This window comes from Aspergillus brasiliensis (genome assembly GCF_001889945.1).
Source record: "Aspergillus brasiliensis CBS 101740 unplaced genomic scaffold ASPBRscaffold_14, whole genome shotgun sequence".
NCBI lineage: Eukaryota > Fungi > Ascomycota > Eurotiomycetes > Eurotiales > Aspergillaceae > Aspergillus > Aspergillus brasiliensis.
Window position 1 is genome coordinate 241,057 of NW_027137455.1, and position 25,358 is coordinate 266,414.

Consider the following 25,358-nt stretch of genomic DNA (forward strand, 5'->3'; position numbering starts at 1 on the left):
CTTCTCCGTGAAACAGTGGATGAGAGAGCCTTGCAGCTTGACAGTTTCCTTCTAGAATAGTAAGCTGTGTAGTAAGCTGTGTCGATCATTGCAATATTAGTTCGATTTAGCTATGCGCTAGCCCCAAAGTACATCGGGTCTCGTAAGTTACGTATGTCACTAACAGTATGGTATGTTTAGGTATTATAATACCGTTCTGTAGGTATTGAGATGCGTATGAAGGAATAGTAGACGAACTAATGTTAATCTCATTGACCCAAAATCTCACATACACGCACCAATGTCGCTAGCTTCAAGCCTGAAACAACAACACGAACCAACATAACAGATGGAGGCGCATGGAACCATAGTAATATTACTCTTAGGGCAGAGTAAGGATGCCAGATTGAGGCTACGACACGTGCACTCCTGCAACGGAGGATCCACATCATATGCCAAAGGTGGAAAGGATGCTAAACATGCCCAGAGTGGCGAAGGCGTGTGTGCCTGGTAGGCTGTGGTATCAGATGTTGTGAGATTATAGGCGTTGAGAAGTTCTTCATCAAGCTATATTACGCAGGACTTCAGACTCCGGCGCGGGGAATTAGCAGACCCCTTCTTTCGCCGCTATACACACAACACGAATCATGGAGAGCCCGTGGTCGTCGGTAGGATCGCAAGTATTCACTTCACCTTTGCAGTCACCATGGGAGGCGCCACAACAGCAGCAATCACTGTTTGTGGATGAAATCTCCCTCGAAGTTGGGGAGGTTCAATGCTCAATCCCCGTTTCCAGTCACCTGGCGCCGAGATGCCATCAGTTGAAAGATAAATTCGCCAATTCGATTGCCACCTCATTACAGCAATTTTCAAGTTCCCTGGAGCTGTGCTCCTCGTTTATAAGGTTTATCCTCGACTATTCATACGATGAACTATCGAGTACGTCGCCGGACGTGGCAATCCTCCGAGAGATTCTGAGCTTCGTTCAAACCAATGTGCTTCAGAATGAGAACATCAACACCGTTTTGGCCTCTATGGATGGCGATCACGCCGTGGATCGCTCGATTCTGCGCACATACTTCCAAGCCTGCGCCATAACCAAGCACCAATGCGCTACGGGGATCAGTGAACTCCTGTCACATACGCAAAAAGGTCAGGCAAGGCTCTTTGCGCTATTCAATGGTCAAGGGGTGGAGAGCTACTTTGAGGAGCTCGTGGAGACCTACAGCATTTATGAGGAGCACATTGCAGCCCTTGTGCATCTGATGTCCGGGAAGCTCGTCCGCCTGGCTGCGGATGACCAGTTCAAGGACCACTTTGCACATGGACTTGATGTCGAAGCCTGGCTCACGACGCCGGATTCTCGCCCTCCTATCGACTACCTCACGACAGCGGCCGTCAGTTTGCCGCTTATTGCCGTATCACAGATGGTGCAATATGCAGTTGCATGCATCAATCTGGGAATCTGCCCGGGAGAGATGCGGCAGTATCTGTCTGGGGCAAGCGGCCATTCCCAGGGAGTTGTCGTAGCGGCCTTCGTTGCGGTTGCTACGTCGTGGGACAGCTTTTATGATGCTGCCTTACAGGTCGTCGAAGTGCTCTTTTGGATTGGAGCCCGTTGCCAGCAGACAACAAGCATCAGCAGTCTCACCCCTAGCTTGGAGAGCCTTCCCCCGTCATACATGCTCAGCATCAAGGGGATTCCGCAGACTGCGTTACAGAGACAGATTGGCCAAATCAATGCACAGCTTTCCCCACAACAAGCCGTGCATCTCGCTCTGGTGAACGGACCACAACAGTTTGTCGTCGCCGGGCTGCAACCATCGTTGCAGGCACTTGAAAGGATGCTTCAGCTGCCCAAGCAGGGTTCATCATCGGCCAATACCAACTCGTCTCGTATTCCCTTCCGCCAACGCGCTCCCATAATCAGCACCCGCTTCTTACCTATCGGCGCCCCTTTCCACTCCCCATACCTGCAGAAGACGGAGAACCTACTTCTCCAAGACCTGGCGCCCTTCGCTCTCCGCGGAGCTGACTTGGCCTTCCCTGTCTATCATACGGAAACGGCCGAGAATCTGCAGAGCAGTGAGAACCTCATCCCCGAGCTCATACAGATGATCTGCACTGCACAGGTGCAATGGGAAATGTTACAGCAGAAAGTCCTGCCGGGTTTCACTCACCTCTTAGATTTCGGACCTGGAGGAGACGCTGGGATCGGCAGTCTTGTCAGCCAGCAACGCGAGGGCACAGGCCTGCGGACAACGATCGTCTCCGCTCATCGGGGCACGAATCCGAACTTGAGCTACGCGGGTGACCTTTACGCCCGGTATACTGCGGTCCGATACAGCCCTACCTGGTCCACTGAATACGCCCCATCTCTTGTTCGATCACCCATCACCGATCCTCAAATGCTAGTCAACACCAAGTTCACTCGCATCACCGGCCTTCCTCCAGTCATGGTGGCCGGGATGACCCCGACCACAACGTCGGCCGACTTTGTAGCGGCTATCCTCAATGCCGGATACCACGCTGAGTTAGCCTGTGGCGGCTTCCCCGATGCGGACAAGATGCGTGAGGGCCTCATGTCTCTCGCTGCGGCCATCGCTCCGGGCCGAGGCATCACCTGCAATGTGATCTACGCGAACCCACGCGCAATGGCGTGGCAAATCCCCTTGCTGGCAGAATTACGACGATCGGGGATTCCGATCACCGGATTGACAATCGGGGCTGGGGTACCGTCTCCTGAGACTGTGCAAGGCTACATTGACGAGCTGGAGTTGGAGCACCTTTCTCTGAAGCCGGGATCCAAGAGTGCAATCGACGCAGTGTTGGAAATTGCACGTCTTCGTCCTGATTTCCCCATTATCCTTCAATGGACTGGTGGTCGCGGTGGCGGCCATCATTCCTACGAGGATTTCCATGAGCCTATTCTCGAGCGATATGCGCAGATCCGGGCCTGCTCCAACGTAATTCTGGTGGCAGGCAGCGGCTTCGGCGATGGCAAAGGGTCCTACCCTTATTTGAGCGGCACGTGGTCGGAGACCTTGTTTGGCCGACCTCGAATGCCGTTTGATGCCATTCTGCTGGGGAGTAGGGTGATGACCGCGCAGGAAGCACAGACTAGTCTCGCTGTCAAGCAAGCCATTTGCGAGATCCCTGGCGTTGGGGACTCGGAATGGGAAGGCACCTATAAGAAGCCTACAGGGGGTATCCTGACTGTCCGCTCCGAGATGGGAGAACCGATTCACAAGGTTGCCACTCGAGGTGTGATGCTCTGGGCAGAGCTGGATAAGGATATCTTCAGCCTCCCTCGACAGAAACAGAAAGATGCCCTGTTGGCTCGCAAGGAGTATTACATCCGCAGGCTGAACGAAGATTTCCAAAAGGTGTGGTTCGGCCGGGATGTTACTGGAGCAGTGGTCGACCTGCAAGAGATGACCTATGCGGAGGTATGGCAGCGGATGGTGGAGTTGCTGTATATGCCAAATCTACAGGAATGGATTGACCCTTCTTTTCGCACTCTGGTCTGGGACTGGACTCGACGCATGGAAGAGAGACTCGGTTCCGGCGCAGCAGCAAATGAGAAATCGACCCGAGCAGTCCTCCGAGACCTCTCGCAACTCGACTATCCTCACGAATTCCAGAAGGATCTCTTCGCCAAATACCCACAAGCCAGCAAGGAAGTCATCACTGCAACCGATGCCGACTACGTGGTTTTGCTTTCCCGTCGCCGCGGTCAGAAGCCTGTTCCCTACATTGTGGCCTTGGACGAGGATCTAGAGTACTGGTTCAAGAAAGATTCTCTGTGGCAATCAGAGCGCCTCGAAGCTGTTTACGGACAGGATGTTGGGCGGGTTTGCATTCTCCACGGACCCGTGGCTGCACAGTATACTAGCAGACCCAATGAGCCGGTCCGCAGCATTCTTGAAACTCTTCACAACTACTACGTAACCACCATTCTGCAAGAGCGATACGACGGGGACTCTTCTAAGGTCCCATCACCGCGGAATGCAGAGGATCTCGGGTCGCTTTCGACGGATTTCGATTTTATCATTGAGCAAATGACCGACGCCGTAACTTATCAAGCCACGGATTCAAATCGCCAGCCTTCATCTGAACAGTGGCTAAAAGCCCTCACCCAAGCAACACTCGCCCCATGGTGCCGTGCCATGCTCAACGAGCCGATGATCGTCCAGAATGGTAAGCGAACCGACAACCCCCTTCATCGACTGTTTGCCGCAACGGGCAGAGGCCGAGTCGTCGAAGTGCGGAATCCCCAATCTCCAGAGATGCCCGAAATCCACATCAAGGAGGTAGTATATCAAAGGACAGGCGGCAAAGGCCAGCCACATGTGCTCGCAAGTGCTTCCCTAAAGAAAGCTTCTGCCGAGCCTACCAGCGATATTCTCATGACTCTGAGGGATTCCGAGTCCGTGCCATTGGAGTTTCGGTTTCAGTACAGGGCACAGCTGGGGGCGCCCAGCATTATCGAAGTTGAGAACAATCGCAACTTACGGATTCAGCAATACTATCAAAATATCTGGATCGGAAGAATTCCATCCTCAAAGAAGTTGCTGTCTCCTTCTGATGAGGTCTTCCGCGGCGAGGAAGTAATCCTGACGCGAGACATGATCCGACAGTTTGCACAAAGTATTTGCAATCACAACCCCAAGTACACGTCGGATTCTTCGCAACTGCCTCTGTATGCTCCCCTAGATCTGGCTATAGCGGTCGGTTGGAAACCGCTCATGAGTTGCCTCTTTCACCCGCTTGTGTCCGGAGATCTTCTGCGACTTTTGCATCTCAAGAATGCTTTCGAGTACTGCGATGGAGTTGAACCATTGAAAGAAGGAGACAGTCTGTCTCCAGAGGGTCGACTGACCTCGATCAAGATCAAGAAAGGTCTAGGCAAGGTCGTCGAAGCGGAGGGCACCCTCAGCCGCAATGGCAGACCTGCAGTTCGGATCAAGAGTACCTTCATCCTTCTGGGCGAATACCGAGACTACGAATCCACATTTTCGGTAGAGAAGGAGAGAATTCGCCTCACTCTATCTTCGCACAAGGATATTGCTCTGCTGAAATCCCGATCTTGGCTCTCCTTGAAGCAAGGCATCGATCTGCAGGACTATCTCCACAACACCATCGAGTTCGAGGTGCGGAGCCGATACTCTTTCCAAGACGCGGACAAGTACGCAGATATTTCCGTGGAGGGACAGATCGTTCATCAGCCGGTGAATGGGGCCTCCCAAGTTTTAGGATCAATCAAGCTCTCTGGTGACACCTACGTGAAAAACCCGGTGACAGACTATCTGCGCAGACACGGTTGTCAATCTGGCAACGATTCCCAGGCACTCCCGCAGCCTCAAAATTTGATTGATGATCTTCAGATTACCATTCCGGACTATGCAAATCAATATGGACAAGCTTCAGCCGACTGCAATCCTATCCATCTCTCAGAGCTGTTTGCGAGCTACGCTGGACATGAGACCCGAGTAACTCACGGGATGTTCACCAGTGGATTTGTTCGAGCGCTGGTCGAAGCACACATCGCGCAGAGCGATCCCTCGCGGATGCGCTCCTGGTCGTGCACTTTTGACGGCAAGGTTTCTCCGGGTGATAAGCTGGCCATCAAGGTTGACCACGTAGGCCTGTCGCATGGCAACCTCTTGCTTTCCATCCACGTTCACAATACGTCTTCGGGTGCCAAGGTTCTCTCCGCTCAAGCCACCGTTGAGCAGCCGCCAGTGGCATATGTTTTCACCGGCCAGGGCAGCCAGCAGCCGGGAATGGGTATGGAGCTGGAGAAGCAGAGCGCAAGTGCCCGGATGGTGTGGAGAACCGCAGACGAGTATTTCAGCAAGACCTACGGTAAGGCCAATCCTTCTTAACCCTCGTGCGTACTGGCATCCGATCTGACAAGTTCTATCCTAGGCTTTTCCATCTCCCAAATTGTACGGGATAACCCAAAGAACCTGACCGTGTATTTCGGCGGTGTCAAGGGCCGTGCCGTTCGCGCGAACTACATCTCTCTCAAGTTCGACACTGCCGGAGATGACGGCACGGTGATCTCCAAGCGCGTCTTTCCTGAGATTACCACATCTTCTCGGTCGTACACGTTCCGCTCGACAAACGGCCTACTTCATCAAACACAATTCACCCAGCCTGCCCTGGCTTTGATGGAGATGGCACGGTTCGAAGACATGCGGGCCAAGGGCGTCGTGAAGGAAGATAGTCCATTTGCCGGCCATTCGCTCGGCGAGTACGTAGCGTTGGCTGCAATGGGCCAGATCTTTTCCATTGAGGAGGTCTCAGCCCTGGTCTTCTACCGGGGCCTGACGATGCAGAATGCAGTCAAGCGAGACGCTGACGGTGCTACCGACTACTCCATGTGTGCCGTCAACCCGACACGTGTCTCGCCGAAGTTCAGCGAGAAAGATCTCCACTGGTGTGTGGAGGAGATCGCCCGCTGCAGGGGCCCGGGAGGACTACTTGAGATTGTGAACTACAATGTTGCTAATATGCAGTATGTCTGTGCAGGAGATGTGAGTTCTTTTCCCTGACTCCCTTTACGGGCCTCATCCTCTGGGATCAATAACCACTAACATGTGTCTAATCTTGTTTACAGCTTCGTGCACTGGCCACCCTCTCAGAACTGCTGGATGCCCTTGCATCTGGCGCCTTGCGTCTCACTAATGCGGAGGAGGTGCAGGCATTCATCCAGAAGATTCTGGCCCGACTGGAGTCATCAAAGAACAAGCGAGTTCCTCTGCAACGGGGGCGAGCCACGATCCCGTTGAATGTCAACGTGCCCTTCCATAGTAGTCTGCTCCGTCCGGGAGTGGATTCCTTCCGCTATCTTCTCCACCGACATATGTCTGAGGGAATGGTCGATCCGGATCGACTCATTGGAAAGTACATCCCTAATCTGGTCGCCAAGCCCTTTGATCTGTCCAGGGAGTACATTCAACATATTTCGCAGTTGACGAAGAGTCCTGTCTTGGGCGATGTGCTCCGGAAGGTGAGTGAAAATTGCGTCTTCTCTTTTATTATCTCTAGCTAATCAATTGGATTTTCCAGTGGCCACTACTATCGGAAGTGCAGGGTTAATCGTGATGTTACATGAAGGTTGGCAAGGATTTGTTATTAGTTATGGCGTTAACGAGCTGGTGTGAGCTCCGGGATATATCTACTCTCTGGTAGTAGTAGATTTATAGGATGTAATTTGATGCTATTTAGCCGTTCATGTCATTCATGATTGAGTACAGAACTTGATACTAGAACCAAGGAATATCAATACCCCAAATGAGTCACCAGGTTCCTGTAATTGGCAAGTCTCAATATCTCCATCATGCTTACACTCCCTACCACGACAGTACTATGCATGATGATAATGATACGATTGAGATCTACTACGACCGGCCCATGAATACCCCCATTCCGTAGGTCAGGTGCACTGACATTGAAGGATCTATCCCCATATTACCTGTTTTGGATGGGCAGAAAGAATATAGTAATCAACAGTGAGAGACAGTAAGAAATAGTAATAAGCATGACAATAATCTTCAGATAATCTCCACGTAGTTCCATCCATCTCCATGCAAGCCCCATCAGACCGGAAGGATCGTGGATCCATCGCCGTCATACCCGATCTTCCCAATCTCAAAAAAAACACGCCACTGAAGGATTTTCCTTACCTCGCAGGAGTGACAGACAGACTTTTTGCATGACAGGTACCAACACTCTTGTATACACGGTCATAAACTAGGTACAAGGTCTTACACATGCGATCTAAGAATGTAACATGACAGCTTAGTACTTAGCGCGTACTGACCTGCAGTACACATCCTTAGTTCACGCCAGTCATTAGTACTCCGATAATAGAAGCAAAGCTACTCCTGAATCATGGAACACCGAACCGAGACGAACTAATGCAACTACACCACGTGTGATCCTGCTCCTGCCAATGTCACATCGGCACAATAGACATATGGATTGCTATGGGTCTAGATTGCCCTACCGGAGGTCGTAGTCAAGTAAACACCATCTCAAATGCAGCTCGATACGACTATAGCAAGGCCCGACGGTGTGCATGAAGACATCATTAACATGAGACAATATCCCATCATTGCTCTATGTCCTCGCTTACTGCTAATCCACAACGGTTACTCCATGTGGCATTCCCTTCGCATGCCCTGATCGGATCCCGTAAGCATCCACAAGACAGATTAGATTTGCTCCTCCCTTCCTGCCACGTGTTTGTGGATCGGTGAGAAATCTCCGAAGGGATTTGGGGGCCGAGGGCTCAGCTCGCTCGATCATGATTCCTGCTGGCGGTTCGTAGGATGCTTAACTAAGTGGAGATGGTCTTATACAGTAAGCATAGTAAGTAGGCAGAGCCTACCTAGCATCTCCGAAACGTGGCTGATGGGGATGGGGCAGGAATCATTATGCCTCATCATCCACAGCAGTAGGGCTGTGTTGTAGTAACAAACAATGGTATTGTCTGTGGTAACATCATGCTTTGGTATTACATGTAATATTACTTTAATATGTCACTCTCGATTACATGGCAACCACACCAACTCCTTCGTCTCAAGTCCAAGCCCGACGGCCTCAGCCCCAAGAGCAAGCTAGCGAAGGTTTCAGACAAAATGAAACTGCGCATGGCAAGGTCAGCTTGCCTGACTTCGTGTTGGATCAGCCATTGAATCCTACAGGACTTCCTGGTGCCCATGGCGTCGTCAATCGCCAGCATAAGTTGCCAGAGGGGACCGGTGTAGTTTCTTCTTTCACAGATTTCCTTTGAATCTTTAGAGTTATCATTGAGTGGGAAGATAATGCGAACAATATGATCGACTTGCAAACTTTGACGACGTTCGCCCTCAAGGGACTCCTACTGGGCCTCATTGTGTTGAGCTGCACCGTTTGTGACCCCACACCCTTAGGACCATGATGGTATTGCTAATCCCTTGCGATCAACAGGGAGTGGGACTTTGCATTCATCGACTCTTTTTCCACCCCTTATCCAAGTATCCCGGTCCCTGGTTGGGAAAGATCACCAATTTGTATGCAGGCTATCATTCATGGCGTGGGGACTTGCATATTGACATGTGGAAATGCCACGAGAAGTACGGTGAGTAGCTAAGACACTACTTTCTTTTTGTCCATAATCATGGCATGTTTAGACTTAATCACTAACATCTCCCATAGGTGATTTTGTCCGATATGGACCCAACAGCCTCCTTGTAAACACCGCCAACGGCCTCCAGGATATATACAGCCATGGAAAGAACTTCAAAAAGGCCCAACGCTATGCTGCCATGGTGCACCGGGCCCCGAACACATTAACTGTGATTGACAAGACGAAGCATGGCAAGAAGCGCAGAGTCATCAGCCAGGGTTTCTCGGACGCGGCACTCAAGAACCACGAGGTTGTCATTCTGGAACAAATCAAACACCTGTGCAATCAGCTGAGAGCCGGAGAGGGAGGTCAGTCGGTATCAACAGGCAGCTGGTCTGCCCCCAAGAACATGGGACGAATGAGTACGTACTCCCCATTGATCTATATACCACAGATGGGTGTGGACTCAAAACTGACCCAATGCTTCCAGCCGACTACCTCGCCTTCGACGTAATGAGCCACATCATCTTCGACTGCCCCTGGTCCACCCTACGATTCCCCACCTACCGCTTCGTCCCCGAGGTGATCGAGAAATCCAACGTCCGCGTCGGAACCTTAGCCCAAGCACCCGAGCTCAGCATCTTCCGTCTGGACAAATACCTCTTCCCGGAAGCCATCAAAGCCCGAAACATGTTCATCGGGTTCGTCGATGTGATGCTCACACAGGGGATCGAAGCCGCCTCCAAGACCGGCAAGGGCGTCTTCGCACTCCTCGCCAAGGCCAAAGACCCCGAGACCGGTCTTCCCCTGCGCAACCGCGAACTCGGCGGCGAGAGCGCAACCCTAATCGTCGCGGGAACCGACACCACCTCTACCGCAATGGCAGCCTGTTTCTTCTACCTCTCGCACAACCGGGCGGCGTATGAGCGCGCCGCAAACGAAGTTCGCAACATCTTCAGCTCCCCGGAGGACATCCGCATGGGCCCGCAAATGAGCCAGTGCACATTCCTGCGCGCCTGCATTGACGAGAGCATGCGCATGTCCCCGTCCGCAGCAGCGGCGCTGTGGCGCGAATCCGAGGAAGCAGGCGCTACCGTGGACGGACAGTATATCCCTCCCGGTGTGGATGTAGGCACATGCATCTACAGTATCCATCATAATCCGGCGTATTACCCGGAGCCATTCAGCTTCCAGCCCGAGCGGTGGATCGCGGATGAGTGTCGCTCCGTGCAAGGAGATGTTGGACGCGCGCGATCGGCGTTTAATCCGTTTTCGATTGGGCCGCGGAGTTGCATTGGGAAGAGTCTGGCCTATGTGGAGCTTCATTTGACGTTGGCGAGAGTGCTGTGGGAGTTTGATCTCCGTTTGTCGGAGGGAGATTTGGGGAGGACTGGTGAGGGCAAGGTCGGCGCGGAGTTTGGCCGCCATCGCGTGGATGAGTATCAGCTTTATGATCATTTGACTGCGGCGAAGGAGGGGCCTTATCTGGAGTTTTGTCCGCGAAGTTAGGGGGATGCGTCTGGTTTGATGAAAATGTGTATTGTATTTTGGAGGATCTGGAGTTTAAGTGATATCATGATTGTTAATTGACAGAGAAGGTTGTTTTTGTTTTCATTTTATCTACGGTTCCAAGAGATCATCCATTCAGTTCAGACTATTTGTGGTATGTAGGAAAGACGTACTTGGTGTTTACGAAGCCATGTTTACTAATTTTCTACAGCGGTTCAACGGCAGATCGCTAGAAGGTTGAATATGGAGGGAATAATAAAACACAGGTTTGAAATATATTGACTACCTACAGAGCAGATATCATGACGAATATACTAGTATGCATCAATAATAACTGCAGAGAGGCAAGGCAATAAGGACGAAACCTCTTTTCGAAGATATCAATCCAGGACTCAATATCATCCAAATCTATCAAAACACATATGGTACAACTAACCTTGACCTGAATTTAGATAAACATTCGCATCAAGTCTTGGATTTACTGTTTAGATGACCATAATAAGTATGATAAGCTTCACCTCGCGGGCTTATAGCACAACGCAGTCGCTGAGAGCCACCACTTAGACAAAGAACCTCTAGAATACTTGAGAAACGTCCATCATCATACCGAGCCAATAATCGAAAGCAGGCAATATTACTGTGGACACACTAACTTCTGAACATAGGGTGTGACTTGCCTATCCCCACAAAGGATTGTTAATCATTGCGAGCAAATACTATACTGAGCTTGTTAGCCTAGTATCTCCGTACCCCTGGCTAATCAATCGGGTGTCCCAGTTGCACCGTGTTCAGAAACGTCCTGATACTAAACGAGATCTCTGAGAACGAATTGGTTCGGTAGAGACTGACACCGAACCACGATCAGTATCAGATTTAGTCGCACGTCTGAGCTCATTCGCTATCAGAGCACATGCATAAGCTTACTATGAAACAGAACTTCTCTGGATCTAGCGGAGCTGGAAAACAGCTCCGGTCTGACACTGTCGCAGCTGTATCCCAATCAATTGCCAACAACAACCAACTGTATCAGCCCAGCCAACCAAGAATAGTTCCCACGAGGCGGGGTTTCACACATGGCCGGTACTAAATCCTAATACTGAATAAGCTCTTTCACGTGGAAATATAATGGATTATCAGACTACTCAGTCTTGTCGCATGTGGGTGCCCCCACGAGGCTGAGGACACTGCCTAGCTTACGATAGACCAGTTCCCTTTTAATCTCTTACGATGTTTATATTAATGTATATATCACAGGTTTCAGTAACAGAAATGGTAATACTACATTGCCCATCAGGTATAGTCGTAAAACCACAAGTGTATTGAACAACGAGAAGCAGCCAGACACAATTACTATCTAGTTATAGCCGGGGCACTATAGTCACAGTAACAACACTACACTAAATGGATAACGTCAACTTATACGGTTAAAGATGTACAGAGCACTCCTGACGCTAATATGGCCGAGCCTTGTCGAGATCTAGTGCTCACGCCGTATGTCCTGTGTGGACCTGGGGATTTGGTCGATATCGGTGCTGGAGGTAGTGTCATCGGCAGGTAAAGCACTACACCAAACGCTTCGTTGCTTTTGATTGTTCGATGGTTAAACTCACTTTAACCTCATAGATTCGTAATGGGGTCTTTCGATGGCTACTACTATTCCTGCTGCAGTAGTCTCGACTGACTGATATAGTGGGACGTTGTGCCCTCCGCGTTGTGTTTGGCAGGGGGAAGTGCAGAATGAATGGAGGTGAGACTGGGTACTAGAACCATAGATAGGGGACGACTATGACACGATTCAATGTGTCTATTATCGTAGAAGGCCAATTCATTGTGCCAGAGAATCTAAAAGTCATGAGCCCAGTGGAGTTCCGGGCATCTAGGAGAGCACGTTCAATACCCCGACTACCGACCTAGAAGGACTTTTCATACCTTAAAAGTATATTCAAATGCATTATTCATTGCTCGTAATCATATGCAAATAATCATAGAAACCATCTGAACCCAACCGCCCCCGGCCCATCGCGCAACTGCTCCGTCGGAACATCCTGCGCCCGGATCCTAACCCCCTCCTTACGATCCCTCCGGCGATTATCCACCAGCATATAGACGCCCAACAGCGCCGCCAGAATAGCGCCTGCACCTCCGAAGGCGCCGATCGTCACCAAGGCAGGGAGATACTTCGGCTTGTCTTTCGCCCGGAAGACATTACTCGACACCAAGCCCATCAGATTCGCCAACGGCACGCCAATACTCGTCAGCAGGACACGCTTGTTCTCGTCGGCGATGTTATTGTTGTACCAGGTGGAGAGCAGCACGGACGGGGCGGAGGTGCCCCAAGTCATCATGAAGGTGGCAAAGTATGCGAGGTGGATCTGGCGATCGACGTCGTCGATCGCAGCGTAGATCATGAACCCGGTGAACGTGAGGAGGAACCCCAGGACGATGAATGGGGCGCGCAGGCGGACGGCGTCGGATGCAAAGGCCAGGACGATGAGCATCGCGGCTCCGGAGACGTTGGGGGCCACGGTGTACAGGTTTGTTTTGACGGTGGAGTAACCCAGGCGTTGGATGATCTGGGGCATGAAGAGGGAGACGCCCTGGAGGGGCACACCGAGACAGATTTCGATAGCGAGGAAGGCGTATGTGGAGGGGTGGGTAAAGATGCGGAGAGCCGAGCGGAGGTGGAAGGGCTCGTCGACAATGGCGGAACTATCGACTTGGATGCGGTGGTGAGCGAGGAGCTTCTCGTCTTCGCTGAGGAAGGATGCTGTCGAGGCGGAGCGTGGGAGGTACCAGAAGGCGAAGCAGGAGAAGAGGACGGTGACACTGCCTTCCAGGATGAAGAGGTAACGCCAGTTGGGGAGCGAAGAGTTCTTGATTTGGAAGACGCCGAATGCCAGGAGGCCCGAGAAGGCGTTGGCGATGTTGCTGGCTGCGTAGAAGATGGCGAGGCGACGAGCGAGTTCGGCACGTCGGTAGAAGGTCGTGAGGTAGTAGATGACGAGCGGGAAAAAGGCCGCCTCCGACATGCCGAGGAACCAGCGCAGAGCGAACATGCCGCCGAAGTTCTTGGTCGCCGACGACAGCAGCGTGAAGGAGCCAAAGGAAAACATGAGCACCGGGAGTACGCGGGCGGGACTCCAGCGTTTGCCGAGCATGGCGAATGGGGGCGCGAAGATGACATATGGGACGTAGAAGATGGAGAGGAGGAGGTTATATTGCCCGGGTTTGAAGTTGAGATCTGGTGGTGTTAGTGATGGAGGGTATGGACAAGAAGGGGCGATTTACCATCGCTCATGCCGTCGGTTTCGGCATTACTGAGGTTGCCTTTATCGAGGGCATTGAAGAGATCTGCAATCATTAGCCGGTGGTAGGATTGATGGGATGGACGATACGTACACATTAGCGCGAGAATTGGAAGTATACGAAAGTCGAAGCGACGACAGAGCGCCCGTTCGGCCTTGTGGTCGATGACCTGGACAACATCTTCGACAACCCCCGGGACCGAACCGTAGCGGTTGATATGTGAAGCATCGTCCGTGATCGACTCGCGTGTCACCGACTTCTGGACTTTCGGGGGCGGATCGGCGATTTGGGCAGTCATGGTTCCTCCCGACGGCGGATGTATGTTAGAGCTGGGAGGATCAGGGGAGGGAGGGTGGAGGGAGAGCAGTGATAAAAAGGTGCCGATGCAAGGAGCGAAGCAGGGAGAAAGACGGTCTGCTTTATGCAGAAGCCAGACCGGACACGAACCGGCTTATCAACCGGCCGTGAGGAGGATAACTGAACCCCCCACGGCTACTCCGCAGATCTGGCGATGCGACGACGGATGCGGCGAGGTTGCATTGCGGATGCGCTTATCAGACGGAGAGAGAGATAGATAATGATGGCGATATCGGCAGCGATGCCAGTTTATCAGCATCCCTGTTAGTTAACTAATTAGTGCTCGCGATAGGGCAGATTAAGGGTCTTGGCTGCGTTGTCACCCTCTCCCTGCAAGATAAACTATGTAAGCACTTTGGATTAGAGCATTAATTAAATGTAGGATCATGAAGGGTGCTGAAAGATGAAGGGACAAATTGAGTTTGCACTTTTTGCTAAGGTTACACTGACCCTCAAGCGAACTTCCCCGCATTCAAGCTTCATCTCCATGACGTGGGTTGTGACTCTCGTCCCTTGGATACGAGATGCTGCTCTTCACCATTTGCCGAGGTGCGCACTTCCCGTGACGCACGGTGCTCTTCACGCTGTCAGTGCGCGGGTGCTGAGGGCAAGCACCGAACATCTGCATCGACATCTAATAATCATTCATAATCTCTACTTGCTCCTAAGCTAGACCCTCCCCTGACAGTTACAATGTCAGAGACGTCCCTTGGTCCTCCGCCTCACGAAATTCCTCGTCGCAAACCATCATTATGCAACGAAGAACTGCTGTACATACACTATACCCTCGGGTATGTCTAGATCGACAGACATAACCCATGAGCGGAGACACGGAGTAAAGTCTCCACTGGGGCCGAGACAGCCGACGATATGAACGACGTGGTGGCTCAAGGCAGCCCATCTTCTGCTAGCCCATTTGACTAATATTGCACATCATCCTCAGTCGGCGCCATGTTTTAACCGTGGTCATTATCAGAATTCTCCTTCTCGGTCGCTTCAGTCCCGTCGCAGCCAGTCCAGGAGGCTCAGACTGTGAGTATGTGGCGGCCATCTAGCTTCATAAGTTCAGTAGTAGATGCTCTCTGTTTATGGTGCAGGAAAATGCCCCCTCACCTGCATATGGACCACGGCAGTAACGCATTCCGACATCCACACTCATGACGACGTCTATATGCGACCACATGGCAAGGAAGCGAACCGAATACTTAAGGCAATACAGTGTCCGCCGTCGGATGCCTGATTTCAACTCTACACAACGTCCTCCACCGTTATCGTCGCTGCAGATTACTGCTCGGGCAGCTATGCAACGCTTCTCTCTGTATAGCCATTTAAAATACAAAGTGGCTGTTGACTTAGGTGAAAAGCTTAGTAAGGATCTCCAGTGGTCTGCAAGGCGCCGAAACAGAGTCTGGAATGAAACAAACAAACAAACAAACGGGGGTGTGAATGCCTGGTAGGATGCACGGTCTTTCACCCACTTCGACAATCGACAGGCCCTATGGTTGGGCTGTGCTGCCAGACGCGGATGCTCCTTCATCCTTCTCTCTCTGGGTGAGAGCCCGATGTCTCTGGATGAAGCGCCGCGCATGCCGTCTCAGGCGTCTCTCTGCTACCACCATGGCCCGGGGTGCCTGCCTTCGGTGCTTCTGCTGCCATTTCGCAATCTTGCTTTTTGCGCGTCTGGCCGGTTGCAGCAACTCCAGGCACTCCGGCGGCAACGGTGAGCGACGTCGGGCCGTGGGTTGGGACGAAGGGGGAGGTTGTCGCGGGCGCAGTCCAATGGTCAGCTCAGTCTCAACCGGTTCATGATCAGATATGCCGAGAGTTGTGGGACCGTCCGCACCATGCCTGGTTTTTGCCGGATTTTCCTGCCTTGCCTTCAGTGGCGGGCTTGGCCGGTCCGAGAGCGTTGCTCCTGATCCCGTTGGTGTTGGTTCGGCCAGCTGCTCCTGCTTTGCTCGTTATTTCAATCTCCATGATTTCCTCGGCATTCTGCGGAAAGAGGGTGTATGTCTTGACTTCGATAAGGGGTCTCCAGTTACCGGTCAGCCCTTTTGAACCTCTGTAGCGTGTACGCTGCCTTTTATGGGGACGTCCGGGTTATCCGTCTCTTCGGGTGCTGTTCTTGCTTGGGTTGTGGTATCTTCCGGGTCCTGTGGATTGCCTTATCGCGTCAGGTCTGGGCGGTAAGGATGGAGGCGGCGGCAGCAGTGGTAGGGCTGTTGAGGATGTAGGCCTTGATGTGTCCGAGTTTAAACCGGAAGACTGTTGGGCCGGGGTGCTGATGGACGCGCTTTCTAGCGACCGCCTGAGGGCCCGTGTGAATATAGGCCGGCGAGCATGTGTTGCATTTGAATGAGAGTCGCGGTAGGGGCGACTGTGGGAATCGTTGTTGAAGGGGTGGGGTCTTTTTTAGGGGTCTTGTGGCCCTTGTGGGTCTTGCAGCGTTCTAGGGGACATTCGTGCTGCTGTTTGTCCCCTGCGAGCCCCTGTGTCGACTTAGAGAACGTCGTCCAAGTTGGATGGGGATGTTTGTTTGTTTGATTCTATACTCCCCAGCTAGTCACATGACCACATCCCTAGTAGTCATGTGAGGTGTGGCCTCAGGAAGGCAATCGGGGAACGGAACAACGGAGACTTACCCGGAGACTTTAGCCCTGATACTATACACGCTGTTATGATTTTGGAAATGGACTGACAAATCGACATGGACAAGCACCAAAGGAGATCATATTATTACTGTAGATAGACTGGCTTAACAGCGCCCTTCTCTGTGGTCATTCAATTCCTTTCTTCATCTTCTGTAAATGTAGGTCCCTTTCTTTGCTCCGCAAGCCTTCGCCTATCACTACAATCAAGTATCGTTCATTCCTATTCACAATGACGACAGCATCTCTAGAAGGGCAGGAGGCTGCATCGCAACATTCCAGAATTTCATCAGCAAGGCACGGTGATGGTAAGTGGCTCTCCAGATATCCTGCAAAGCTGGTGGCCTTTCAACGCGTTTACTAACTCGTCCTGACCCAGTTGCACGTCCTGCACAGACTGCGCAAGATGACTACGTCTACATTGCCGATGCCTATGGCTTAATTCGGCGAATTATCTTCATCATGACAGTGTGTTCATCCATGTTCACCAACCAGCTGGGCCTATGCAACAGCCTCACAACGCTCGAAATAATTGGAGAGTCCTTTGGTGTCACCGAGCCTGGTCAACTCTCATGGACAATCTCTGGCTACGGCTTGACTCTAGGAACATTCGTCTTGATCGGAGGACGTTTAGGTGACGAGTTTGGCAACAAGGCAATCTTTATCATCGGAATGGGCTGGCTTGCTTTAACCAGCATGATGGCAGGAGTCTCTGTCTACTCCAGCTACCCCGTCTACATCCTTGCCCGCGTCCTGCAGGGCCTCGGTCCCGCCTTGACGGTGCCTAATGCACTCGCCATCATGGGCAAATGCTTCTCCCCGGGCCCTCGGAACATGGGGTTCGCATGGTTCGCTGCATCAGCCCCAGTCGGTGCCATGGCAGGTCTCCTCTTCGGGGCCCTCTTCGCCATGGCCTGGTGGCCATGGATCTACTGGAGTCAGGCTTTGGGGGTTGCCTTTGTCTTCGTCCTCGCTATATTTGCAATCCCAAACATGCCTGTCGAGGGTGAGCAGGCAGAGCGACGGACGATTCGCGAAACTTTGGATCGCCTTGATCTCCTGGGAGGTGCCAGCGGTGTGACAGCTCTGGTTCTGTTCAACTTCGCCTGGAATCAAAGCCTGGTCACTACGTGGGACGAACCTTACGTGTACGTATGCTTGATTCTCAGTTTTCTATTCCTGGCGGCTTTCTTTTACATCGAAATTCGCCTAGCTCGGTATCCAATCCTACCTGTCGCCGTCCTCACTTCCGACATCGCCTTCGTCTTTGGCTGTACAGCAGCGGGTTGGTCCACATTTGGCATCTGGGTAAGTACTGATCTTTGCCCCGATACTATGCAAAAGCTAACTATATATCTAGCTATTCTACGTCATCCGCATATGCCTCAACATCGGTGGCCAAACCCCTATCCAACTAGCTGCATGGCTTTCTCCCATCCTCGTCACCGGCATATCGACTGCATTGATCGTCGGTAAAATAATCAATAAGGTTCCAGCCTCGTCCATCATGCTATTTGCAATGCTGTGCTACTTCCTCACGTCCCTTCTCATGGCCTTGCGACCCGTCCACTCGACGTACTGGACCTACTTCTTCTTCGCCACTATCATCGCCACCTTTGCTATGGATTCCTCGTTACCCGCTGCCACAATCATCTTCTCCAACGCAGTGCCTCGGCAGTACCAAGGTATGGGATCCAGTGTGATAATGACAATTGTTGTCTACAGTATCTCGCTCGGCCTTGGTTTCGCTGGTACCATTGAACTGCAGATCAACAATGGCGGACATACCAAGGCAGACTTGCTGCATGGGTACCGGGGTACCCTTTGGTTTTCGGTCGGGTTGACAGCGCTTGGCACTGTTCTCGCCCTCATATTCTTACTGAAAGATCTTCGAAGACGAAAGTTGGCTGGGAATCAAAAGGAAGAGGAAAAGGCTGATGCAACGGAGGCTTGAATGATCGAGGGGTTGATCAGAAGCTACGAAGAGAGAGGTGGAATAAGATCAGAGTTGAAAGACTCCAAGCATAGAGGTGTTCGATCGCAAACAGGCTTCTGCAGCGAGTATTTGGAATGGTAGTCAGATGATGCAACGACTGCCTGTTCGCACCCCTTCCGGTCGTGAGGTTGCCAAGTCATGCATATTTCCTGGCCCTACCAGCAAGTGACCTGGTCATGAATGCTAAGAACTAATAGAAAATCTGGTTTGGATTACTACTGTTGTCTACTATGGTTCATTTTAGCTCGTCTACTTGTTAGAGATCTGTTCAGAGTCTAAATCAACCTTGCATTATTATCTGACTTGGCTAGAAATCCTACTCCTTGTATATGTAATAGCGGTCCAATATGAATATATGTATAGATATTCTTGGCTAATCTTAAATAATTCACAGTACTTAACGTTGTGTCTAATTTCAGATATATATATAGCATGTGTATACTACTTCTCTCTCAGTGCTCACACCCAGATAAGAAGGCTTTTGAAGTTGAAAGGTATAGAAATACAAATCTGAATACTAATAAACAGGCATGATGCATCCTGTAAAACTATTTTAGCCTTTAGCCGTCATTCCTGGCAAGGGCCAGTGTATCTTAGTGCCCGGCTGTCGCGACCTCGGTGATACGATCTTCCATGCCCTCCACCAGCTCGACCACCACGCCAGCCTCTTCCAGCCGCTTCCTTCCCGTATTTTCCCCGATGAATTTCTCCGGCTCTTTGATCCCAACGTAGACAATCTTGATTGCATCGCCCAATTGCAGTATCCGCTCCACGCAGGTTCGATTGCCGCTCAGCCTTCGATTGCAGGGCTCCATGGTCGTGTACAGGACAGTGTTTGGGGGCAATACTTCGCCGATCCGATCTTCGGGAATATTATGCTGCTCGGCCACCTTGATGAAACAGCAGTGTTCTGCATGGGTATTGCCTGGATCTCCGGGGCGGTCTCCAGGCAACTCCATGGAATATCCGGTCGAGAGAATTGCGTTTTTGTCGGCATCGACGAGCACTGCTCCGACACAGAATTTTGTCGGGGCTGGAGGTGAGAGACGAGCCTGGTCGAGGGCATATTCCATGTAGGCTTTGTGGTCACCAGCTGGGATGCTGGGGTAGCTTGGCTTAGCGGCCATGGTGCGAAACGTTCCAGTAGAGAAGATGAATGGCAAGCACGAGTGCAGTACATGTGCCGTACTTTGACAGAGGTCAATGGAATTGAGTGAGTATACCAGTATACTTTGAATGTATCACAGGGGAAAGAAAGAGCGGGGAACAAGAATGACCACATGGATCACTTCTTCCAGTGGCCTGTCAGAGCAGGAGGGGTACTGATCTTAGGGTGCTTCGGGGCGCTAAACCACCCACTCAGCTTCCCCAACACGCCCCACTGTATGCAGGGGTAGTGATAGACAATTCCTATCTTAGCTGATTGAGCCACGCACTTTGACAGCACAAGGCTTCGAAGCGCCAACTGCTTATTGAGGAATGGCATCCTCGCCGGGGAATTTACGTTAAGACGCCCAGGCCGTGCTTTCCCTTCCAACATTAGACTTCAATTCTGCCTCCTATACACCCCATGGGCTATGAAGCCTTGACGCCTAGGCAGTATGGTAGGTTGACCTAAATTCTATACCTGTTGTGTGCTTTAATTTCCCGTACTAAACCAATCAGTATCCTTAGCCCACTAAGGACGACGTCTCCTCGGATCTCCGGTCCAGCAGATATGTCCCGCGCAGCGGTTGGTGAAGTTCTCTTCAGTCGCCGTAGTCAACATGGACGATCCAAGAGGCCCCCTTGGCTTAAATCTCCTCCATTCGCCCCTGGAGCCTCAAATTGAATTTGTCTTCGTACACGGCCTTGGTGGGGGTTCTCGGAAAACATGGAGCAAATCAACCGCCGGCTTCCACTACTGGCCACGGGAATGGCTTCCCAAGGATCCTGCATTCAGCCATGTGAGAGTACACAGTTTCGGGTACAACTCCGACTATTTCAAGGGGAAAGGCAACTGTCTAGACATACACCATTTTGCAAAATCACTCTTAGGGGAGCTGAGCACCTCTCCATATCTGAGTCATACGGACACACCGATAGTGTTCTTAGGACATAGCATGGGTGGCTTGGTTATTAAGAAGGCGTATCTACTAGCGAGTCAAGATGTTCTCTTTAGGGCGCTCGTGCAGCGCTTTCATGCGATTTATTTCTTTGCCACGCCCCATAGAGGCTCCGACTCGGCCAAGCTACTTGAAAATATCCTAAAGATAACCTATTCCTCTCGTGCATACGTCTCCGATCTCAAGCGTGGCTCTAGTACTCTACAATCTATCAACGAGGAATTCCGGAACCATTCCAGCAAGATGGAACTATGGTCGTTCTATGAGACGCACAAACTCACCATTGGACTGTTCAGCATACTCATTGTGGATCCAGACTCAGCTACGCTTGGATACCGCGAGGAGCAACAGATCCCGTTGGGAGCCGATCATCGCTCAATCTGCAAGTTTGATACGCTCACGGATCCTAACTATGTCACCGTTCGAAATGCATTAGCCTTGACCGTGAGCCGAATATCACATTCAGGTGAGTCTCGCTGTATTAAAGACACACTTGACACATAAGAATCGGTTCCTGACTCAAAAAAGTGGCTACTTATAAAACACAGCAACTGAAAAGCCAGTTACAGCAGCTAGAGACGTATCTAGGCGTACATGACAATGTCGAAGATGACCTGATTCTCCTGGAAGACGCTCGTTTGAATGGTACCTGTGAGTGGCTTGGATCCAAGTCCAGTTTCCTTACCTGGAAAAGCTTCGAAAGCAGCGGTCCAAGCATTCTCTGGGTCAATGGACAGCCAGCCACAGGTAAATCAGTGCTTGCTGCATATGTCGTCAGCCAGCTACGCAAGTCGACGGCCAGATGTAGTTTTTATTTCTTTAAGTATGGGGATAAGTCCAAATCCCGACTTAGTGGCTGTCTGCGGTCCTTAGCTTTCCAGATGGCTTGCACTAATGTCGAAGTCAAGGAAATTCTTCTTCAGATGCAAAGCCAAGGAATTAAGCTTGATAGTGAGGACGAGCGGGTGCTATGGAGAAAGCTATTCCAACCGGGAATTCTTCAGGCTATTCCTGAGGGTCATTATTGGGTGATTGATGCACTTGATGAATGTGCCTCTTTGTCTTCATTTTTCGACTCCATACTGGCCAAGCTCGACGATTCGACTCGGCTACGCATACTGATAACTAGCAGGGAGACCCCTGAGATAGGGCGATGTTTTTCATCGCTTGGAGCGCACAAGCTTGTGTCCGAGCAAGTCTCGGCGTCTGACACGCTTCCGGATATCAAGCTGCTTGTTGAGGCCAAAGCAGGGTCCTTGGCTGTCGGGGGAGACAAAGACCGCAATGATCTAGTGTCCAAGATTTTGGATAAATCTCAAGGATCGTTCCTGTGGACTGTCCTGGTGCTCGATGAATTGTCAAAATCGCACAGTGAGCAGGAGATGAGCCAGGCTTTGCAGGATGTGCCCCGGGATATGGAACGACTTTATATGAGATCACTCGAATCGATATCGCAAGCTTCACGGGGAAAGGAATTGAGCAAAGCTGTCCTTACATGGGCTACATGCGCGACTAGGCCTCTGAAAATCACTGAGCTGGAATTCGCCTTGAAGCTGGACGTCAACGACCAATTTCCGAAGTTAGAAGAGAGTGTACAATTACTCTGTGGCCAATTTGTGACAATCGACAAGTTCGGCAAGGTGCAGATGGCTCATGAGACGGCGAGAGAGTTCCTTCTCAACGAAGACCTGGTGTCCGAGTATGCGATCAGGAAAGAAGAGGCACATACTCGCATTGCTCGGACCTGCCTTACGTACCTCGCAGGGGATGAGATGAAGCCCCCTCGGACGGGTAGACGTGGTACTGCCACTTCTTCGAGCAAGAGGTCGAACTTCTCCTCATATGCATGTTCGGAGTTCTCGTGCCATCTGTCAAAGTCAAGTCCATGTGCAACTGATGTCTTCCACTTACTTGTCAAGTTCCTCAGATCGAATGTCCTGTCATGGATAGAAATGATTGCGCAGACCAAGAATCTTGATCTTCTGATCCGCACCGCAAGTTATCTCGGGAAATATCTGAAAGCCTGTACGGGGCACCTCTCGCCTGATGGAGATGACGTATTTGTTATCAAAGGGTGGACGACGGATCTCGTACGCGTTACTGCAAAATTCTCTGACGCTATTTTGATTTCACCCGCGGCTATTCACTCTCTCATTATACCATTCTGCCCGGAGAATTCCACGATTCGTAAGACTGTCAATCCAGGAAAAAGGCTTTCTGTGATGGGCCTTTCTGGTACCCAGTGGGGTGATCGATTGGCGTGTATTGAGTTCCATCGAGCTCAGACAACAGCCATCTGCTATGGCGAGAAATTTTTGGCAGTTGGGTTGAGTTCCGGTAAAGTCACGCTGTACCATGCTACCACATGCGAAGAGTATAGCACACTGGATCATGGAGAAAGAGTGAAGTATTTGCAAATCTCGAGCAAACGCGGGCTAGTCGCTGTATGCGGATTGAAGACGATTAACATATGGGATATCCTCAGTGGCCGACTGGTTTTCACTGACCCAGCCCCACCGCAGCCACTGGCGATGGTACTTGATGAGGATCGACTTGTAGTTGCGTCGGCCAAAAATTACTTGGCGTCGTGGGGACTCAACGGCCACGGAATCCGGCATCCCCATCGGCCATGGAACGATTCGGACAATATGAACGTTGAGACCCACCGGGTCCCGTCTATCGTATCAATATCTGTTGGTCACCAAATGATGGCAGTTGCCTACAGCAGGCGGCCCATCATCCTCTGGGACCTTCAAGAGGACGCTTACTATGGGAGCTGCGGAAAGAAACTCGCCAATGGTGAAACCAGCAGACATATGATCACGGCACTGGTTTTCAACCCCAACCCTTCAATCGAGCGCCTTGTGGCATCCTATCTCGATGGAGAGCTTACGCTGATGGATCCATTCCAGGATGACGTTCTGGTGAGCTTCCGGGCCAATTGTCAGACGCTAGCAGCTAGTCCCGACGGTCATCTGCTAGCGGGGGCTGTTGGATCTGGAACCATCCAAATATATAAATTCGACACTTTGACGCTCCTCTATCGAGTTGAATCAACTAAACTATACATCAAGCAATTGGAGTTTAGCGTGGATAGCCTGCGAATGGCCGACATTAGGGGTTCGGAATGTAACATCTGGGAACCCGCCATTCTTCTGCGTGACTCTAGCGGAGACGATAGCAGCCCAAATACATCCAATTCTTCGGTAGAGACAGTCATCACTGATGCCAAGGTCAAAATCAGTGCACTTACTGTGGACGTCCAGACGAATGCTGTGTTCTGCAGCAAGAACGATGGGTCAGTATGTCTCTACAACTTGCGGACAGGCAACGAGATACGCACACTCTATCGCCATAAGTGTCATGTTCACGCACTCAACTGGCTACCCAAGATGAAACTTCTGCTGAGCGTTGATGTGTCGAACAGAATATTAGGGTGGAGTCTCGAGGAGTTCCGGACTGAAGGTTGGCTTCCAGGGGAAGAGCTCATCCAATCACGACTCAACTGTGGACATGCAATCACTCAGGTGCTGTCAAGTGATGTCGAAGGCAGATTCATTCTGTCCACTCGGGAAAAAGATTATTTGTGGGATATTAGCGGCCATGAACTGGACGCGCGACGGTATTCGTTCAGACCCGGCATTCGCAGGTGGCTGCAGCATCATTACTCAGAACAACATGTCATATGCTTTGAAGGCACGACCGCTCGTATCTATGCCTGGAGCGACTGGGCAGAGATAGCAAAAATCAATGTTGATGTCGATATGAGCGGTTTACAGATCAACAATGCCTTTCCTTGCACGTCTGGCAGCAGACAACGTATACTTCTCGAGTTATCAGAGCTGGACGGCCCATCGAAGACATGCAGGCTCTACCTGCTCGAAGCGGGGGCATTTGCTGTCCACAACGAAGTCGAGAGACCGGATGGTCCCAAGGCAATATGCGCAGGACAACAGATAGAGACGCTACTGGGGGAGAACAAGGTGAATGATACTGGTCGAACATCGAGCCAGCGCCTTTCTATTCGATTAGCCACCCTGAGCCGCTACATCACACATTGCATCGGTATTACCGCGGCCAGCAAGATTGTCTTTCTGGATACCCACTCCTGGGTCTGTACTGCTGATCTGGATAAACCGGAAGACAGTAAAGAGTTGTACGTCCGCCATTTCTTCGTTCCATACGACTGGTTTTCGGGGTCAAGACACATCATCTCAGCCGTTGCGAGGCGGGATGTCTTGATTGCACGCAAGTCAGGCCTTGCTGTTATCAGAGGGGGATTGGAGTACATGCTACCGGTGGAGTCCCCGGAGGATAGAGAGGAAAGTTAACACGGG

The 25,358-nt window shown here is 51.3% G+C and overlaps 7 protein-coding genes across 7 annotated transcripts; 4 read left to right on the forward strand and 3 right to left on the reverse strand.

Annotated features, from left to right (window-relative positions):
* Positions 1 to 458: 458 nt before the first annotated feature.
* On the forward strand, positions 459 to 7,513 carry ASPBRDRAFT_58459 (uncharacterized protein; the record flags this gene model as incomplete). The annotated part of the gene is made up of 5 exons (XM_067627897.1): positions 459 to 489; positions 742 to 5,847; positions 5,911 to 6,521; positions 6,605 to 6,997; positions 7,511 to 7,513. 5 exons carry the CDS (start codon positions 459 to 461, stop codon positions 7,511 to 7,513), a joined length of 6,144 nt encoding a protein of 2,047 aa, XP_067475120.1.
* Positions 7,514 to 8,827: 1,314 nt separating this feature from the next.
* On the forward strand, positions 8,828 to 10,609 carry ASPBRDRAFT_199575 (cytochrome P450; the record flags this gene model as incomplete). Its single annotated transcript, XM_067621341.1, has 4 exons — positions 8,828 to 8,902; positions 8,962 to 9,112; positions 9,190 to 9,522; positions 9,591 to 10,609. The coding sequence occupies 4 exons, from the start codon at positions 8,828 to 8,830 to the stop codon at positions 10,607 to 10,609; spliced, it is 1,578 nt and encodes a 525-aa protein (XP_067475121.1).
* A 1,982-nt stretch (positions 10,610 to 12,591) lies between these two features.
* Positions 12,592 to 14,213, reverse strand: ASPBRDRAFT_199576 (putative MFS transporter; the record flags this gene model as incomplete). The annotated part of the gene is made up of 3 exons (XM_067621342.1): positions 12,592 to 13,850; positions 13,898 to 13,960; positions 14,009 to 14,213. The coding sequence occupies 3 exons, from the start codon at positions 14,211 to 14,213 to the stop codon at positions 12,592 to 12,594; spliced, it is 1,527 nt and encodes a 508-aa protein (XP_067475122.1).
* Positions 14,214 to 14,971: 758 nt separating this feature from the next.
* On the reverse strand, positions 14,972 to 15,973 carry ASPBRDRAFT_326085 (uncharacterized protein). The gene has a single exon (XM_067623038.1). It carries the CDS (start codon positions 15,858 to 15,860, stop codon positions 15,330 to 15,332), a length of 531 nt encoding a protein of 176 aa, XP_067475123.1. The 5' UTR covers positions 15,861 to 15,973; the 3' UTR covers positions 14,972 to 15,329.
* A 1,101-nt stretch (positions 15,974 to 17,074) lies between these two features.
* ASPBRDRAFT_47376 (MFS transporter) lies at positions 17,075 to 19,219 on the forward strand. Its single transcript, XM_067625843.1, has 3 exons — positions 17,075 to 17,228; positions 17,300 to 18,228; positions 18,281 to 19,219. The coding sequence occupies exons 1-3, from the start codon at positions 17,153 to 17,155 to the stop codon at positions 18,872 to 18,874; spliced, it is 1,599 nt and encodes a 532-aa protein (XP_067475124.1). The 5' UTR covers positions 17,075 to 17,152; the 3' UTR covers positions 18,875 to 19,219.
* A 67-nt stretch (positions 19,220 to 19,286) lies between these two features.
* ASPBRDRAFT_47377 (putative DRAP deaminase) lies at positions 19,287 to 20,166 on the reverse strand. Its single transcript, XM_067625844.1, has one exon. The coding sequence runs from the start codon at positions 20,041 to 20,043 to the stop codon at positions 19,510 to 19,512; it is 534 nt and encodes a 177-aa protein (XP_067475125.1). The 5' UTR covers positions 20,044 to 20,166; the 3' UTR covers positions 19,287 to 19,509.
* Positions 20,167 to 20,682: 516 nt separating this feature from the next.
* ASPBRDRAFT_199579 (NACHT and WD domain protein) lies at positions 20,683 to 25,352 on the forward strand (the record flags this gene model as incomplete). The annotated part of the gene is made up of 2 exons (XM_067621343.1): positions 20,683 to 21,487; positions 21,550 to 25,352. 2 exons carry the CDS (start codon positions 20,683 to 20,685, stop codon positions 25,350 to 25,352), a joined length of 4,608 nt encoding a protein of 1,535 aa, XP_067475126.1.
* Between the last annotated feature and the right edge of the window lie 6 nt (positions 25,353 to 25,358).